General features: G+C 36.5%; 1 protein-coding gene across 1 annotated transcript in view; it reads left to right on the top strand.

Moving 5' to 3' along the window:
- Positions 1-17,678, top strand: part of OTOG (otogelin) — a 576,525-nt gene that overhangs the window by 146,349 nt on the left and 412,498 nt on the right. The window contains 1 exon segment of the mRNA XM_053689346.1: positions 69-281. Within this exon segment, the coding sequence (XP_053545321.1) occupies positions 69-281 (213 nt within the window).

Consider the following 17,678-nt stretch of genomic DNA (forward strand, 5'->3'; position numbering starts at 1 on the left):
TGCAATCTAAACGGTCTCTTTACTATATGACAATTAAAACAATACCCATGTTTATCTTTTTTCCACAGCTTCTTATGCACTGGAAAGCTGTAGCATCCTTACAAAGGATCTGTTTGTTTCCTGCCATCCATACCTGAGCCCTGTCTCTTTTTATGAGCAATGTAGAAGGGACACTTGTAAATGTGGTCAAGCCTGCCTTTGCTCAGCACTTGCCCACTATGGGTATCAGTGCCGCCGGTATGGAATAACAATAGATTTCAGATCCAGCTTCTCTGACTGTGGTAAGTACAGATAATAACCTTTACCATGAAACTTGGTCAATGGATTGGTAAAATCATGATCTGTGTTACATACTTGAAATGTACTAAGTTCTGGTGTGTATGTATATATATATATATATATATATATATATATATATATATATATATATATATATATATATATATATATATATATATATATATATATATATATATATATATATATATATATATATATATATATACAGCAGGCAGGCCGGCACTCACGGTTAACATTTCATCCACCCAGGGTGCTTCCAAAGTATTGATAGTAGTGAAGAAAAGGGATGCACTCGCCAGGATTTTCAAAGTTACAATTTAATGTAATGTTTCGGGGTGTTACCCCCTTCGTCAGACAATACAAAATAACAATTTATTTATTATTTATTTTTAAATATTTTACCAGGAAGGATACATTGAGATTTCTCTCGTTTTCAAGTATGTCCTGGGTCCACAAAACATTGCATTGATACAATAGGGTACAATAAAATTCAAAAACAATAATAACACAATATATGCAAAAATTTGACATAGAACAGGTAGGAAATATATAATCAACCATGACAGGCGCATTCTGTTTTGAGATATGTAGAGAGGGATCTCTTAAAGGATATTAGGCTTGGGGAAGGTTTGAAAGTGTGCAGGAGGTCGTTCCATAACTGTGGCGCTCTGTAGGAAAAGGAGGATCGAGCTGCTTTCTTTTTGTATTGAGGCAAGCTAAATAATGTGCTGGTATTGGATCGGAGGTTATAGGAGGTGGGAATAGCCGGGGAGAGCATTCTGCTCAGGTAGGGTGGGAGCTTCCCAGAAAGGCTCTTAAACACAAGGCAGGAAAGATGGAGGGTGCGTCTGGATTCCAGCGTCAGCCAGTTTAGTTCTTTTAGCATGTCACAATGATGGGTCCTGTAGTTAGATTGTAGCACAAAGCGGCAGAACGAGTTATACAACGTATTAAGTTTATTAAGGTGAGTTTGCGGTGCAGGTGCGTATATTACGTCCCCATAATCCATGATAGGCATCAGCATTTGCTGTACAATCTTTTCCTTAAATGTAGGGCTGAGGCAGGATTTGTTTCTGTACAGGGCACCTAATTTTGGATAAAGTTTAGATGCACGTTTTTCTATGTGGAGGCCAAAAGATAGATTACAATTGTCTGACGAAAGGGGTAACACCCCAAAACGTTACATTAAATGGTAACTTTGAAAATCCTGGCTTGTGCATCCCTTTTCTTCACTACTATATATATATATTATTATATAGGGCGGGTGGGAGAGAAATGAGGCTCTCTTATTAGGTTTTTAATTGTTATCTGGCTCAGACATCTCAGACATTATTGATATGCCATACTAGTAATTTGACTGCCTGTTGCTAAATTCTATGATGCATATTTATCAAGCTCCGTATGGAGCTTGACGTCCCGTGTTTCCGGCGAGCCTTCAGACCGCTGCTCCATAAACTGTCCGCCTGCTCTGATCGGGTTGATTGACACCCCCTGCTAGCAGGGTGCTTTGTATCATGTCCGCTCGCACATTGTTAAATATGTCCCATAGGGGGCGATTTACCATTGCCTGAATGGTGCCTAATTCACCTGTTTTTGCGCGAGCAGGGGGCGACATTGCACCAGCAGATCACAAGAACTGCTTGTGCAATGATAAATGCCGACAGCGTATGCAATATCGGATCATGTCTGCTCGCATCATATTAACCCCTTAATGACCGGACCATTTTTCAATTTTCTTACCCTTAATGACAATGGCTATGTTTACATTTCTGCAGTGTTTGTGTTTAGATGTTATTTTCCTCTTACTCATTTACTGTACCCATACATATTATATACCGTTTTTCTCGCCATTAAATGGACTTTCTAAAGATACCATTATTTTCATCATATCTTATAATTTACTATAAAAAAATGTAAAATATGAGGAAAAAATTGAAAAAAAACACACTTTTTCTAACTTTGACCCCCAAAATCTGTTACACATCTACAACCACCAAAAAAAAAAACATTCTAAATAGTTTCTAAATTTTGTCCTGAGTTTAGAAATATCCAATGTTTACATGTTCTTTGCTTTTTTTGCAAGTTATAGGGCCATAAATACAAGTAGCGCTTTGCTATTTCCAAACCACTTTTTTTCCAGAATTAGCGCTAGTTACATTGGAACACTGATATCTTTCAGGAATACCTGAATATCCCTTGACATGTATATATTTATATTTAGAAGACATCCCAAAGTATTGATCTAGGCCCATTTTGGTATATTTCATGCCACCATTTCACCGCCAAATACGATCAAATAAAAAAAAAAACTAAAATTTTTCACAATTTTAGGTTTCTCACTGAAATTATTTACAAACAGCTTGTGCAATTATGGCACAAATGGTTGTAAATGCTTCTCTGGGATCCCCTTTGTTCAGAAATAGCAGACATATATGGCTTTGGCGTTGCTTTTTGGTAATAATAAGGCCATTTAATACTGCTGCGCACCACACTTGTAATATGCCCAGCAGTTAAGGGGTTAATTAGGTAGCTTGTAGGGTTAATTTTTAGCTTTAGCGTAGAGATCAGCCTCCCACCTGACACATCCCACCCCCTGATCCCCCCCTGACCCCCCTCAAACAGCTCTCTTCCCTCCCCCACCTCACAATTGTCACCGCCATCTTAAGTACTGGCAGAAAGTCTGCCAGTACTGAAATAAAAATAATTTATTATTATTTTTTTAATTTTTTCATACAGTCTGCAGTGATGGATCCCCCCTTACCCCACAAACTCCCTGATCCCCCCCAATACATCTCTCTAAACCTCCCCCTCTAACTATTTGCCGCCATCTTGGGTACTGGCAGCTGTCTGCCAGTACCCAATTTGCCCCCCAAAATAGTTTTTTTTTAACTTTTTTCTATGTAATACTTGTTTTCTGTAGTGTAGCTGGCCCCCCTAAACGATCTACATCCCTCCCCCTCCCAGATCCCTTACTAAAGAGCTAAGATCCCCCTGCTTCCACATTGGTCTTTTTTTTTTTACTTTCATTTTCGGGCGCCCCCCGCCCCCCCGGCCGCAATCGCCGCTCCGGTAATAACATCAAAACAAGTAAGATCGCTTTGGGAAAAAAAATGAGGCTACTACAGATAAAGGCTGCTACCATCAACCAACGAAATTGTTAGTATCAGTGGCCGATTCAGAAAGGGCCACAGAGTGGCCCTTTCTGCATCGGTATGTAAAATAGGGGATTGCAGTGATGCCTCAATATTGAGGCATCACTACAATCCCTTGGAAGCAGCTGGAAGCAATCGTGATCGCTTCCAGCACTTCAGACAACAGAGGACGTACCAGGTACGTCAATTGTCACTAAGGGAGTTTTTTCCTATGACGTACCTAGTACGTCCTCTGTCATTAAGGGGTTAAATAGGCCCCTATGAGTATACCTTAGTACTTCGTGGATATTGCTTATACATAGCAGTTCAGCAAATGTGCGGGTTTGCGATTCACTTGGATTTATATATTTAAGTAATGGAGCTACTGATAATATTATCTTTAACACTTTATATTGCTTATTCCAGTTACATGTATAGTTACGTGTGTATTTGAACTTTACATATACATTGCTATAGGCTATTGTTGCCAACACGTCTTTGCTAAACATGCAGCAACATAATAGGCTAATCCAATCACAACATTGTAACATATCAGCTGTAGTAACTAAGCCATATTCAAGTGACAAGGATCACACACTCATACTGTCATAATCCTATCTATAAGGTTGCTATTGCATTTAGCAGCTTTGATGTGGTTTAAATCTATAATTCATTAGCTATAGGCCTGTCTCAAGGCTGATTGCATACATTATAGCTTTAAAGGAACAGTCAACACAGTAGATTTGCATAATCAACAATTGCAAGATAACAAGACAATTCATTATTACTTAGTCTGAACTTCAAATGAGTAGTAGATTTTATTTCTGACAATTTTAAAAGTTATGTCTTTTTCCACTCCCCCTGTACCATGTGACAGCCATCAGCCAATCACAAATGCATATACATACCATGTGACAGCCATCAGCCATTCACAAATGCATACACACTTATTCTTGCACATGCTCAGTAGGAGCTGGTGACTCAAAAAGTTTAAATATAAAAAGACTGTGCACATTTAGTTAATGGAAGTAAATTGGAAAATTGTTTAAAATGGCATGTTCTTTCTGAATAATGTAAGGTTAATTTTGATTGAGTGTCCCTTTAAGTAGTAAACTCTGGCACTCAGTGAATAATTACACACAGAGAGAAGCACACTCACAGGAACGAACAACTGGCTCAATACTATTGTTAGCCTGTTCTATGGCGATTTACCACCTGGGTGCAGCTTCTTTTAGCCCAGTAATGCTTTTCACAGAAAAGAACTTTCCTGTAGTATATCAGTCTGATCCCGCCTATTACGGTCAGTCCAGCGCCAAAATACCAGGCAATTCCTCTCTGAACAAGGAACACAGCAACCCCAGACGATCATTTCGGCCTTCATTGGGCCTCGTCAGTGAGGTGTAGCCATATTCCTCTAAGCACACTAAGCAAGGAGTCCACATCTGGTTTCCCCTTTTTCCCATAGGGAGATTAAATACACACAGAGAGAAGCACACTCACAGGAACGAACAACTGGCTCAATACTATTGTTAGCCTGTTCTATGGCGATTAACCACCTGGGTGCAGCTTCTTTTAGCCCAGTAATGCTTTTCACAGAAAAGAACTTTCCTGTAGTATATCAGTCTGATCCCGCCTATTACGGTCAGTCCAGCGCCGAAATACCAGGCAATTCCTCTCTGAACAAGGAACACAGCAACCCCAGACGATCGTTTCGGCCTTCATTGTGCCTCGTCAGTGAGGTGTAGCCATATTCCTCTAAGCACACTGAGCAAGGAGTCCACGTCTGGTTTCCCCTTTTCCCCATAGGGAGACTAAATACACACAGAGAGAAGCACACTCACAGGAACGAACAACTGGCTCAATACTATTGTTAGCCTGTTCTATGGTGATTTACCACCTGGCTGCAGCTTCTTTTAGGGACTTACATAGTCAAAATACAAACAGCTTAAAAAGGCTTACTTGCTTACGTAACGAAATTAGCACCTGTTCATTATGGTTAAAGGCACAAATGCTGCCGTCTATGGAAACTTGCTACTGCTGGGTTTTGAAAAATCCCTTTAAAGCATTCAGCTAGAGTAACATTGTGTCAAGGGTGCCATATGTGTATGTATCTTGTATCAATATTAGTAACACAAAAGACACAATGAAAACGCCGAAAATTAGTAACATGTTGAAATAGCCTTTTCCAAAGAAAGCAGCAAAATAGTACAAAAGTTGCTCTACAACCAATTCATATGAACAGATGCTAAAGAAACATAAAATTATTTTCAAGCTGCAAATAATAAAAGAATAACAATGTTATTGATTCAATGTACAGCGGACTCACAGAGGATTCAAAGTGAGACATTTTTACAGGTCTCATATATGATTTTAAAATGTTAAAAGATTTATGTTTGAACTGTCTTAGTTAGAAGGTTAATTATTAGACGTTAAGGGAGAATTTAAAGACTTATATAATCATTAATTCTTCAGCTTGACTTAATGTGTTAAGAAAAATTACAGTGTTTAAGTGAACTAACTTATTCTGTGTGGATGATGAAATGAATTATATTTAAAGTGATTCATAAAATATGATGTGAAAAAGAAAATTAGAATAAGTAAAAATAAAACTCGCTATGTGTCTTTTTTTTTTAAATTTGCTGGAGTGGAATGTCCTGGTAAGGATCATATCTAAAATTTATCGAATTAGTTTGAAAAAAAGTTTTTTGTAATAAATAATAAATGAATAAATTCTATATGTGAACAAAATTGTGCTGATCATGATTGGTGTCACTTATGTCTGTATAGACAATAAAATAGTGTAAAACCTAATTTACAAATGAAGCTGAGTCTAAGACTTAACGAAACTAAATGTACTGATATTTGAACTAGGGAGCACTCTGGAGGGACAAGAGAAAAAACTACTATTTATACTGAGCAGCTATGTTTATTGCCTTGTCAGGTTGTTAAGAAAATTTATGTGTATATATATGTCTTCTTGTGGACAATTTAGTCTACAAAGTATCTAAGGTCTGTTATCTTATTAATACCATTTGGAGTACCGGTCATTAAAGTAAATATCCAAAAGGCCTCTTTCCTATTCATCTTGGCAGTTCTATCCCCACCTCTAATATCATAAGGGGCGTGGTCTATACCTTGGAAGCTAAACATAGTACTTAGGTTGTGGTCGTTAACAGGAATACCTAAAGAGATAAAGTGTTCAACGAAATGCTTAGCTACTGGGGTGGAGGGGGGGTCATGTTTAATGGAGAGCAAATGCTCCCTAACCCTGTCCTTAAGGAGTCTAGTTGTCCTACCTACATACTGTTTACAGCAGATCTTACAGTTAATTAAGTAGACCACAAATCTAGAATTACAATTAAGTCTAAATCTTATGTCAAAACATTTACCTGTGGTCTTAGATTTAAATTCTCTACCGGGAATCACAAATTCACAACTCTTACAGGAAATCTTTTTGCATCTAAAGAATCCCTTTTCTGGCTGTAACCAAGAGTTGTTGATTTTAATTGAGAAATCTCTAATTAGATGATTTCCAATAGTTGTGGCTTTTCTACTTACTAGTCTAATGCCCTGGTTTTGTAATGAATCTTGTAACAGGGCATCTCTGTCCAATACAGGAAGATATTTCCTTATAATATTATTGATACAGTTAAACTGTCTGCTGTAGCAAGTAGAAAAGGTTATAGGTGATTTTGAACTTTTCTGGTTATTGCTATTATTACCATGGTGTCTAGTTTTAGGGGTGTCTTTAAGAAGCACATCTCTACGCATAAGTTCAACTTCTTTACTAACTCTTTCTAAGGTACTAATATCATAGCCCCTAATGTGAAGACGCTGAGTGAGAGAATGAGCTTGTTCTATATAAGTATGAACGTTGCTACAGTTGCGTCTAAGGCGCATATATTCCCCTTTTGGAATAGCCATTTTGAGGTGTGCTGGGTGATGTGAATCTGCTCGTAGGATCGTATTTCCTGATGTTGGTTTTCTAAACGTAGAGGTAATGATCGAATGTGATAATCTATCCAACTTCAATGTGTTGTCTAAAAATGGTATGTTCTCTTTTGATGCTGTGTATGTGAATCCCAAATTAAGATTATTATCATTTAGATATTTCACAAATGCAGGTATGGAATTGATGTCAATTAACAAAACTGGACTATACAGGCTAAATAAACCTGATAGTCTTAAAGAAATGCTTTTATTGCACTGTGAACAATGAATTGTAGTAATTAATTCGGTAGATTACTGGAACTTATAATTGAAAAAGAATTTGTGTCATCAAATTAAAATATAACCTTTATTAGTTTTATTTATAAAAAAGACAGCATAAATTGTGTGTGTATGCTACCCTGGAGAGAGTTAAAAGCACACTCTCTGTTGATTGTATGATACTTAGCTTGTATGATATCACTGATATAGAGTACTTGGTAACCCAGTTTTAAGACCGAGTTTATATTCTAGGTATATCTGTATATTTATCTATCTAAGGACTATGTGGCCTAATATCTTGCCTGTCCTTCAGATTTTCCCGGAGTGGGTATTGATATATGGTATACCTATTATACTTAAACTTAATGGTCTTAGTAGATAAATTGGCTTATAAGGCACTATGAACATAAATGTCCAGTTATATAACCAGTATAGAGTGAGCTAATACCAATGTATACACTTGCAATAAAATATCTGTGGAGACTGGGAGGTCTGGAGGATTACCTATATGGCAGTCTCTATATTGTATCACCAACACTTGATTATTGAGTTAACTTAGCAACTCTAACTGATATTAATGATTGTGCACATACTATTGCATCAAGGGATAAGCTCGGATTTCAGCTAGTGGTAATTTAAAGCAGTCTGTGTCCTATGGTACTTGACATTATATTGTCAAAATAAATGGCATTATAGCATCTTAATAGATTGTGGGAATTTTCAACCAGTCTGGAGCTATATTTAAAGTGACTTTGCAGACTAAAACTTTATTTTTGTGCTTAAATCGCTTGCAGACTTATTTTTTCTGTCACACTGTTTTTGCTCGAGTAGTGTTGCAGGGTTTCTAGGTTACAACTTGTAATAGTTTGGCATTGTGTGTCTAATGTTAAATTATCTTGGTAATGCCGCCTGTAAACTTTACTGCTTATAACATAATCAAAGATATTGTTGAGAAAGTGTTATCTTGAAACCTTATCCTCAAGATTTATATTTCCTACACGTTACCGTATTGGATTATGCAGGTGCAGCGGTTAACCATTTTTTAAACGCTATGGTAAGTAGTAATAGCTGCTGCTTAGGCCTGTGAAAAACAGACTTGTTTTTTCTGTCACTCAGTTTTGACTACAGTTGTATTACAGCGTTACTAAATTGCAGCTTGTAATAGTGTTACACTATGTGTCTAATTTTGTATTATCTTAGTAATGACACCTGTAAGTTGTATTCCTTCTATGGTAGTATACGATATTGTGTAGACACAATTGTCTCAGAACTTAATCCCCCAGATATTATATTACCCACACGTTATCGTATTATGTTATGCAAGTGCAGCGGTTACCCATTTTTTTATATATACTGGGATAAACAGTAATAGCTTCTGCTTAAGCCTGTGAAAAGTCACAGGTTACCAAGTACTAACTGAGAAAAGTTATTTAAGCTAAGATATTTTTACTAATTATTACAACAAGAGAGGCAGTTAAAAAATAGCGAGGACCCCTGACGCAGCGTTTCACTAACGCATCCTCAGAGGGGTTACCCGGGCCGGCACACTTCCGGAAGTATGTAGTATTCTAATGTCCCACCTCTAAAGTCTGATTGGTCAGGGACTACTGTTGCTATTAGTAGAGCTTGTGTCAATCTTAGAGTTAGTTCTGTCACGGAGGTTGCTATGGAGACGATGTGTAACCGCCATGGTTACTGGATAACAAAACAATCAAAAAATGTAATATATTATTTTGGAAAATGAATGCAACAGTGTTTAACACTGCCTTGTTCACTTCGTCCTGATTTGCATTATCTTTATTTAGGTATATGTTAATATAGTTTCTTATAGGGAAAAAGCGGAACTATTTGTTTGGATGTAACACCATTAATGTATGTATTTATAGATACTTATCAAGATTTGTAATGTTCTTATTACTTTTGTTAAGTACTGCAGTGATATACAAGTGAGAGGTGAAACTAAAAATAAAACTTAAGAACAAAAAACGCGTGTTTAAGCTGTGAATAGTGCTTGGTATAAATTTAAAATAAATTGAAATAAAAATGAGTTAAAAATAAAATTAAAACGTCTAAGGACTTTAAGTTAATTTAGTGAAAAGAATCTAAGATCCAACTTAGGTGGGGATTCATTTTGTGTTTAGATAATGAACAGTTGGCTAAAAATAAAGCCAAATGTAGTGAAGTGTGGTGATAACTCAGTGTTTGAGTGTGATATTCTGATTTGTTAAATTTAACTTAGAAGAAATTAGTTACTAAGAAGTCCCATTAATATGCTGCACAGTGAAGGAATGTGTTACTGCCAATTTATTGAGTGAAACCATTGAAGTGATTGGGTGTAAATAAGGGTTAAAATCTTGATTTTAATTTATTGTATCTCATTGATTGTAAAGGATCATACATATTCAAGGTATGATATGTTGAAAATGTTATCTTCTCAGATCATGTAGTGTTGTTTGATCCCTATATTGATTTTTATATTTTGTTATTCCAGATAGACATGATAGTTGTTGTTATCGTTAAGTCCATGAGGTTTGACACTATTCAATAGGTGTATCCATCTACACTCCATTTTAAGTAGTATTTGCTCTAGGTTACCTCCTCTAATGCCTAGAGTTGCTTTTTGTAATACTGAAAATTTAAGCAAGGAATCATTGCTATCATGTTTGTGATAGAAGTGCCTAGCTACACTTGTTATTTGTTTGTTTTTCTCCATGTCCTTATAAGCATTTTTAATATTCCTGCTATGTTCCATTATCCTTGTCCTCACTTGTCGTGTCGTCATTCCGACATAGAACAGCTTACATGGACACTGAAGGACATATATAACACCTGTTGTGGTGCAGGAGAAGTGGTCAGCTAGTATATGTTTATTATCATATTTGTCTACAATGTCCTTGATTTTCAGTACCTTGGGACATGTACTGCATGTCCCACATGGGAACATGCCTTTTGATTGACTTGCTCTTTTAGGCATGTGGATATAATGACTTTTAACCAGTGTGTCTTTTAGGTTTTTGGGTCTTTTATATCCAATTGAAACTTTATCCCCGATCTGAGTTGCTAGTAGGGGATCATTCTTTAAGATATGCCAGTGATCATTTATTATCGTTGTTATCTGTTTTATTTGGGGGTTGTAAGTCGTAATCAGTCTTGGTTTATTGTCCTGTTTTTTCTGACGTGGTCGTAAAAGCCTTTGTCTGTCTTGCTGTAATGCCTCAGTTTTAGCTTTTTTTATGGACCTTTTACTGTAGCCTCTTTCTTGTAGCCTGTTAGATAATTTAGAGGCTTCTTGCCTGAATGTACTCAAATCAGAACAATTCCTCCTCAGCCTTGTGAATTCCCCTTTAGGGATGGCCTTGACAGTACAGGGGGCATGGGCACTGGTATGGTACAATAAGGTATTGGTTGCTGTTTGTTTTCTGTATATGTTTGTGCTCACCCTTCCTTCTTGGTCTACTTGTATTTGTAGATCCAAGAAATTAACTGATTGCTGACTATACTCGTATGTGAGTTTGATGTTCAATATATTATTGTTCAAGACTTCCATGAACTCACATAATATTGGTTCGGGGCCTTCCCAGATGAACAGTATATCATCTATATACCGAATCCAACAAGGAATGTACTGCATAAATCTATCATTGTCTCCAGTGAATACCGTTAGGTTCTCCCACCAACCTAAGAACAAATTTGCGTACGTGGGTGCGCAGGCAGTACCCATTGCGGTACCCTGTGTTTGTAAATAGAAACGATCTTTAAATGTAAAATAGTTATGATGAAGTACAAAATGTAATAGGTCTTTGATGAACTGATTATGATCTTGATTATCATTCACATTTGTACTCAAATAGTAAGAAATTGCCTGTTCACCCAAATGGTGTTTTATGTTGGTGTACAATGATTCCACATCTGCCGTTATGATGAACGAGTTAGGGGATAGTGTCATGTTATCCAGTTTTTGCAGCACCTCCATAGTGTCCTTAACATAAGATGGTAGCGTGTATAGATATTCTCTGAGTCGTTGGTCTATGTATTGACTCGGTTTTTCAGTTAGACTGCCGTTGCCTGACACTATAGGCCTGCCTGGAGGTTTCTGGATATCCTTATGTATCTTGGGAATCATATAGAAAGTTGCTGTGGTAGGATGTTGCTGTGATAAGAATTGTTTTTCCGTACTGTTGATAATTTTATCCTTATATGCCTTATCTATGATTTTACTGTACTTTTCACTGTACATAGCTGTGGGATTGCCGAATAATTTCTTATAGCAATGTTTGTTGTCAAGTTGTTTAGTAGCTTCCTCAAGGTACATATTCTTGTCCCATAGGACTATGTTGCCCCCCTTATCAGATGGCTTAATGATGGTGTCATGCCATGTGTGGATTTCTTTTAATGCTTTTTGTTCATGTTTGGTAAGATTAGAACTTATTTTGAAGTCAGGTAGTTTTTCTATTTTTTCACATACAATTTCATTGAACACTTGAATCTGAGGTGATAAATGGCTGGGAGGAATATATTTAGATTTATTTCTGATTTTTTGTCTCCAGTCAGTTTCTGGGGATATGTTTTCTGAGTTATCATTGAGTAAGTCTTGTAGATCTTGTAAGGCTAGTTGATCTGTCATAGTCCAATCATCTCCGAGTTCTTTCTTGGCATATAATTTTTTCAAAAGTAGCTTTCTAGTGTACAGATTTATATCTTTGACAACTTCAAATTTATTTAGTTTGTTTGTTGGACAAAAACTAAGACCTTTGGACAGAACAGAGATGTGGGTTTGGTCTAGCACATGGCTAGTTAGATTCACAATTTTTAGGTTCCCATCCTGATCTTGGAGAATGGGCTTGGCTGTCTCCTTCTTGTCTCTCTTTGAGGAGTGGTTGCTGGCTTGCGCTTGTTGGGCCTCGATTCTTGCACCTGATTGCTGCCCGGTATAGTGCGCTGTCTGCCCGTTGTTATGCCTAAAAAAGAGGACGCGCTAGTAGATGTAGAGGGAGCTGATGGGTCATTAGGTGTTAAGGCCTGTGTTTGTAACCTGGTATATACTCTGGGTTGAATACTCATTTCACTGTTGATGCTTTCTATAGAAGTATCTGAGTCTGAGATATCAGTTTCACTGTCATGCTGCTGTGTTGAATTTTGATACTGATTATTATTTCGTGAGCGGGTGTTGATGGATACACCTATTGAATAGTGTCAAACCTCATGGACTTAACGATAACAACAACTATCATGTCTATCTGGAATAACAAAATATAAAAATCAATATAGGGATCAAACAACACTACATGATCTGAGAAGATAACATTTTCAACATATCATACCTTGAATATGTATGATCCTTTACAATCAATGAGATACAATAAATTAAAATCAAGATTTTAACCCTTATTTACACCCAATCACTTCAATGGTTTCACTCAATAAATTGGCAGTAACACATTCCTTCACTGTGCAGCATATTAATGGGACTTCTTAGTAACTAATTTCTTCTAAGTTAAATTTAACAAATCAGAATATCACACTCAAACACTGAGTTATCACCACACTTCACTACATTTGGCTTTATTTTTAGCCAACTGTTCATTATCTAAACACAAAATGAATCCCCACCTAAGTTGGATCTTAGATTCTTTTCACTAAATTAACTTAAAGTCCTTAGACGTTTTAATTTTATTTTTAACTCATTTTTATTTCAATTTATTTTAAATTTATACCAAGCACTATTCACAGCTTAAACACGCGTTTTTTGTTCTTAAGTTTTATTTTTAGTTTCACCTCTCACTTGTATATCACTGCAGTACTTAACAAAAGTAATAAGAACATTACAAATCTTGATAAGTATCTATAAATACATACATTAATGGTGTTACATCCAAACAAATAGTTCCGCTTTTTCCCTATAAGAAACTATATTAACATATACCTAAATAAAGATAATGCAAATCAGGACGAAGTGAACAAGGCAGTGTTAAACACTGTTGCATTCATTTTCCAAAATAATATATTACATTTTTTGATTGTTTTGTTATCCAGTAACCATGGCGGTTACACATCGTCTCCATAGCAACCTCCGTGACAGAACTAACTCTAAGATTGACACAAGCTCTACTAATAGCAACAGTAGTCCCTGACCAATCAGACTTTAGAGGTGGGACATTAGAATACTACATACTTCCGGAAGTGTGCCGGCCCGGGTAACCCCTCTGAGGATGCGTTAGTGAAACGCTGCGTCAGGGGTCCTCGCTATTTTTTAACTGCCTCTCTTGTTGTAATAATTAGTAAAAATATCTTAGCTTAAATAACTTTTCTCAGTTAGTACTTGGTAACCTGTGGCTTTTCACAGGCTTAAGCAGAAGCTATTACTGTTTATCCCAGTATATATAAAAAAATGGGTAACCGCTGCACTTGCATAACATAATACGATAACGTGTGGGTAATATAATATCTGGGGGATTAAGTTCTGAGACAATTGTGTCTACACAATATCGTATACTACCATAGAAGGAATACAACTTACAGGTGTCATTACTAAGATAATACAAAATTAGACACATAGTGTAACACTATTACAAGCTGCAATTTAGTAACGCTGTAATACAACTGTAGTCAAAACTGAGTGACAGAAAAAACAAGTCTGTTTTTCACAGGCCTAAGCAGCAGCTATTACTACTTACCATAGCGTTTAAAAAATGGTTAACCGCTGCACCTGCATAATCCAATACGGTAACGTGTAGGAAATATAAATCTTGAGGATAAGGTTTCAAGATAACACTTTCTCAACAATATCTTTGATTATGTTATAAGCAGTAAAGTTTACAGGCGGCATTACCAAGATAATTTAACATTAGACACACAATGCCAAACTATTACAAGTTGTAACCTAGAAACCCTGCAACACTACTCGAGCAAAAACAGTGTGACAGAAAAAATAAGTCTGCAAGCGATTTAAGCACAAAAATAAAGTTTTAGTCTGCAAAGTCACTTTAAATATAGCTCCAGACTGGTTGAAAATTCCCACAATCTATTAAGATGCTATAATGCCATTTATTTTGACAATATAATGTCAAGTACCATAGGACACAGACTGCTTTAAATTACCACTAGCTGAAATCCGAGCTTATCCCTTGATGCAATAGTATGTGCACAATCATTAATATCAGTTAGAGTTGCTAAGTTAACTCAATAATCAAGTGTTGGTGATACAATATAGAGACTGCCATATAGGTAATCCTCCAGACCTCCCAGTCTCCACAGATATTTTATTGCAAGTGTATACATTGGTATTAGCTCACTCTATACTGGTTATATAACTGGACATTTATGTTCATAGTGCCTTATAAGCCAATTTATCTACTAAGACCATTAAGTTTAAGTATAATAGGTATACCATATATCAATACCCACTCCGGGAAAATCTGAAGGACAGGCAAGATATTAGGCCACATAGTCCTTAGATAGATAAATATACAGATATACCTAGAATATAAACTCGGTCTTAAAACTGGGTTACCAAGTACTCTATATCAGTGATATCATACAAGCTAAGTATCATACAATCAACAGAGAGTGTGCTTTTAACTCTCTCCAGGGTAGCATACACACACAATTTATGCTGTCTTTTTTATAAATAAAACTAATAAAGGTTATATTTTAATTTGATGACACAAATTCTTTTTCAATTATAAGTTCCAGTAATCTACCGAATTAATTACTACAATTCATTGTTCACAGTGCAATAAAAGCATTTCTTTAAGACTATCAGGTTTATTTAGCCTGTATAGTCCAGTTTTGTTAATTGAGTATTTCATATGCTTATGCACTGCTCCTTAAGTGTTTAGGCATAACCCTTACAATTGCATTATGTTAAGCAAAAATTAAAGATAAGAAACAAAACACTTAGGCAGCTAATTCAAGTATAAAAAAATAAAGGTTCAAAATCTTTTCCTTAATAATGGAATTGATGTCACCCTTCCATAATATAACCAAGTCATTGATAAACCTTCTGTAGAACCCCATCTGTGACTTAAAAGAATTATTGTCATGGAATATTTTCTGAAATTCAAAGTGTGTTAGGTAGAGATTTGCATATGATGGTGCAAATTTCGCACCCATGGCGGTGCCCTGGTTCTGTACGTAATGAGTACCTTCAAACGTGAAGTTGTTATGATTCAAAAGAAATTTTGTACCATCACATACAAATCTGATAAACCTATCATCATATGTAGTATACATCTCAAGCATAGCTTGCAAAGCTTCAATACCCTTATTGTGTGGTATACATGAGTATAATGAATTAACATCTATAGTAAGTAGAGTATCATTTTCATCAACATGCACAGAGTTTAACAGCCTTAACAAATGCTTAGTGTCACGGAGATATGCTGGGGTTATCTGAACAATAGGTTGTAAGACTGTGTCAATAAAGGACCCAAGTTTTTCCCCTAGGGATCCCACACCGGAAATGATGGGGCGCCCAGGGGGGTGTTCCCTATTCTTGGGTATTTTAGGTAAATGTCTAAACACGTGTATGTTTGGAAACTGGTTTTTAAGAGAGTCTGCTTTCGATTTAGTGATGACACCTTCCTGAACATAATGATGAAGAAAATCATTAAGTTCCATGATGAACTTCCTAGTAGGATTGAATGTCAATTTACGATAGGTGGTGTCATCACTAAGTTGTCTGAGAGCCTCACAAGTATACTGTGCCCTGTCCTGTACTACTATACAACCACCCTTGTCTGAGCTTTGATCGATAAGATCACTGTTTTCTTGGAATTTTTTTAAAATGTTTCTCTCTTTCTTAGATAGATTGTTACTTTTCCCATATTTCAGACTGGTACTGGTGTTAGTTTCTCTAGCTAGTGCGTGAAGATCCCTTTCAACCAAACTTTGGAAGACCTCTATAAAGTCCCCCCTCATTTGTATGGGATAGAAGTGTTTATTCGCATTAGTAGTGATGGTGGGAATGCTTAAATTTTGTGTATTGGATCGTGCACTCTCACTTTCGAGTGATAGTAAATTAACAATTTCACATTGATCATCAAAATTGAAACCATCACTATCAGTATTGGTGATAACTAGACTTGGGTTTATATTGTTTGTGGCTTCTCCATCAGTGTTATCTATCATTGGTAAGCCACTGACTGGTTCTTGTGCAGAATTCCTGTCTGCTAAAGCAAAGTGTCTCTTTAACGTAAGCTTTCTAGTAAATCTATTTAGGTCTACTAGTGTCCCAAAGAGATTAAAGTCTTTGCTTGGCGCAAATCCCAAGCCTTTAGAAAGGACAGTCAATTCATCTTTGTTTAATTGTGTACTTGATAAGTTAACCACATTAAGATCTTCATGATGGTGATCCTGTTGATGGTAGTTTTCACTTTCGTTTATTATTTCCTTGATCCCCAACCTCTTCCTCTTAAAGGTCTCCTGCTTGGGTACCTCGCCGGAGTGGCCATGCCAACCTCGGTGGGTAAATCGTTTTTTGCAGAGACATTGGTCGAGCCACTAATGTGACTAGTTGATGTAATCTCTTCTATGGATCTATGTGAGGATCCTTTCTTAGGTTTGACTGTTGGTTCACTGATGTGGGTCTGATCTCTATCTTCGATAGGAGTAGAGGCTCGTGGACTCTCATCACTAACATCTGTTTCAAAGCTAGAGAACGTGACTTTTTTTATCAGCAGCTTTTCTCTTATGATTGCTGTTGTTCCTCCTGCTTTGTCTGCTTGCAGTCCAGTTGTAGACAGTGTTAAGCTCATAGTCTTTGCAATCTCTATGGTATTTCTTTAATTTATTCTCTGTTAGTTCATCGTCAAGTTAGTTGGCATGGCCACTCCGGCGAGGTACCCAAGCAGGAGACCTTTAAGAGGAAGAGGTCGGGGATCAAGGAAATAATAAACGAAAGTGAAAACTACCATCAACAGGATCACCATCATGAAGATCTTAATGTGGTTAACTTATCAAGTACACAATTAAACAAAGATGAATTGACTGTCCTTTCTAAAGGCTTGGGATTTGCGCCAAGCAAAGACTTTAATCTCT

The sequence above is a fragment of the Bombina bombina genome, chromosome 7 (genome assembly GCF_027579735.1).
Source record: "Bombina bombina isolate aBomBom1 chromosome 7, aBomBom1.pri, whole genome shotgun sequence".
In the NCBI taxonomy this organism is placed as follows: domain Eukaryota; kingdom Metazoa; phylum Chordata; class Amphibia; order Anura; family Bombinatoridae; genus Bombina; species Bombina bombina.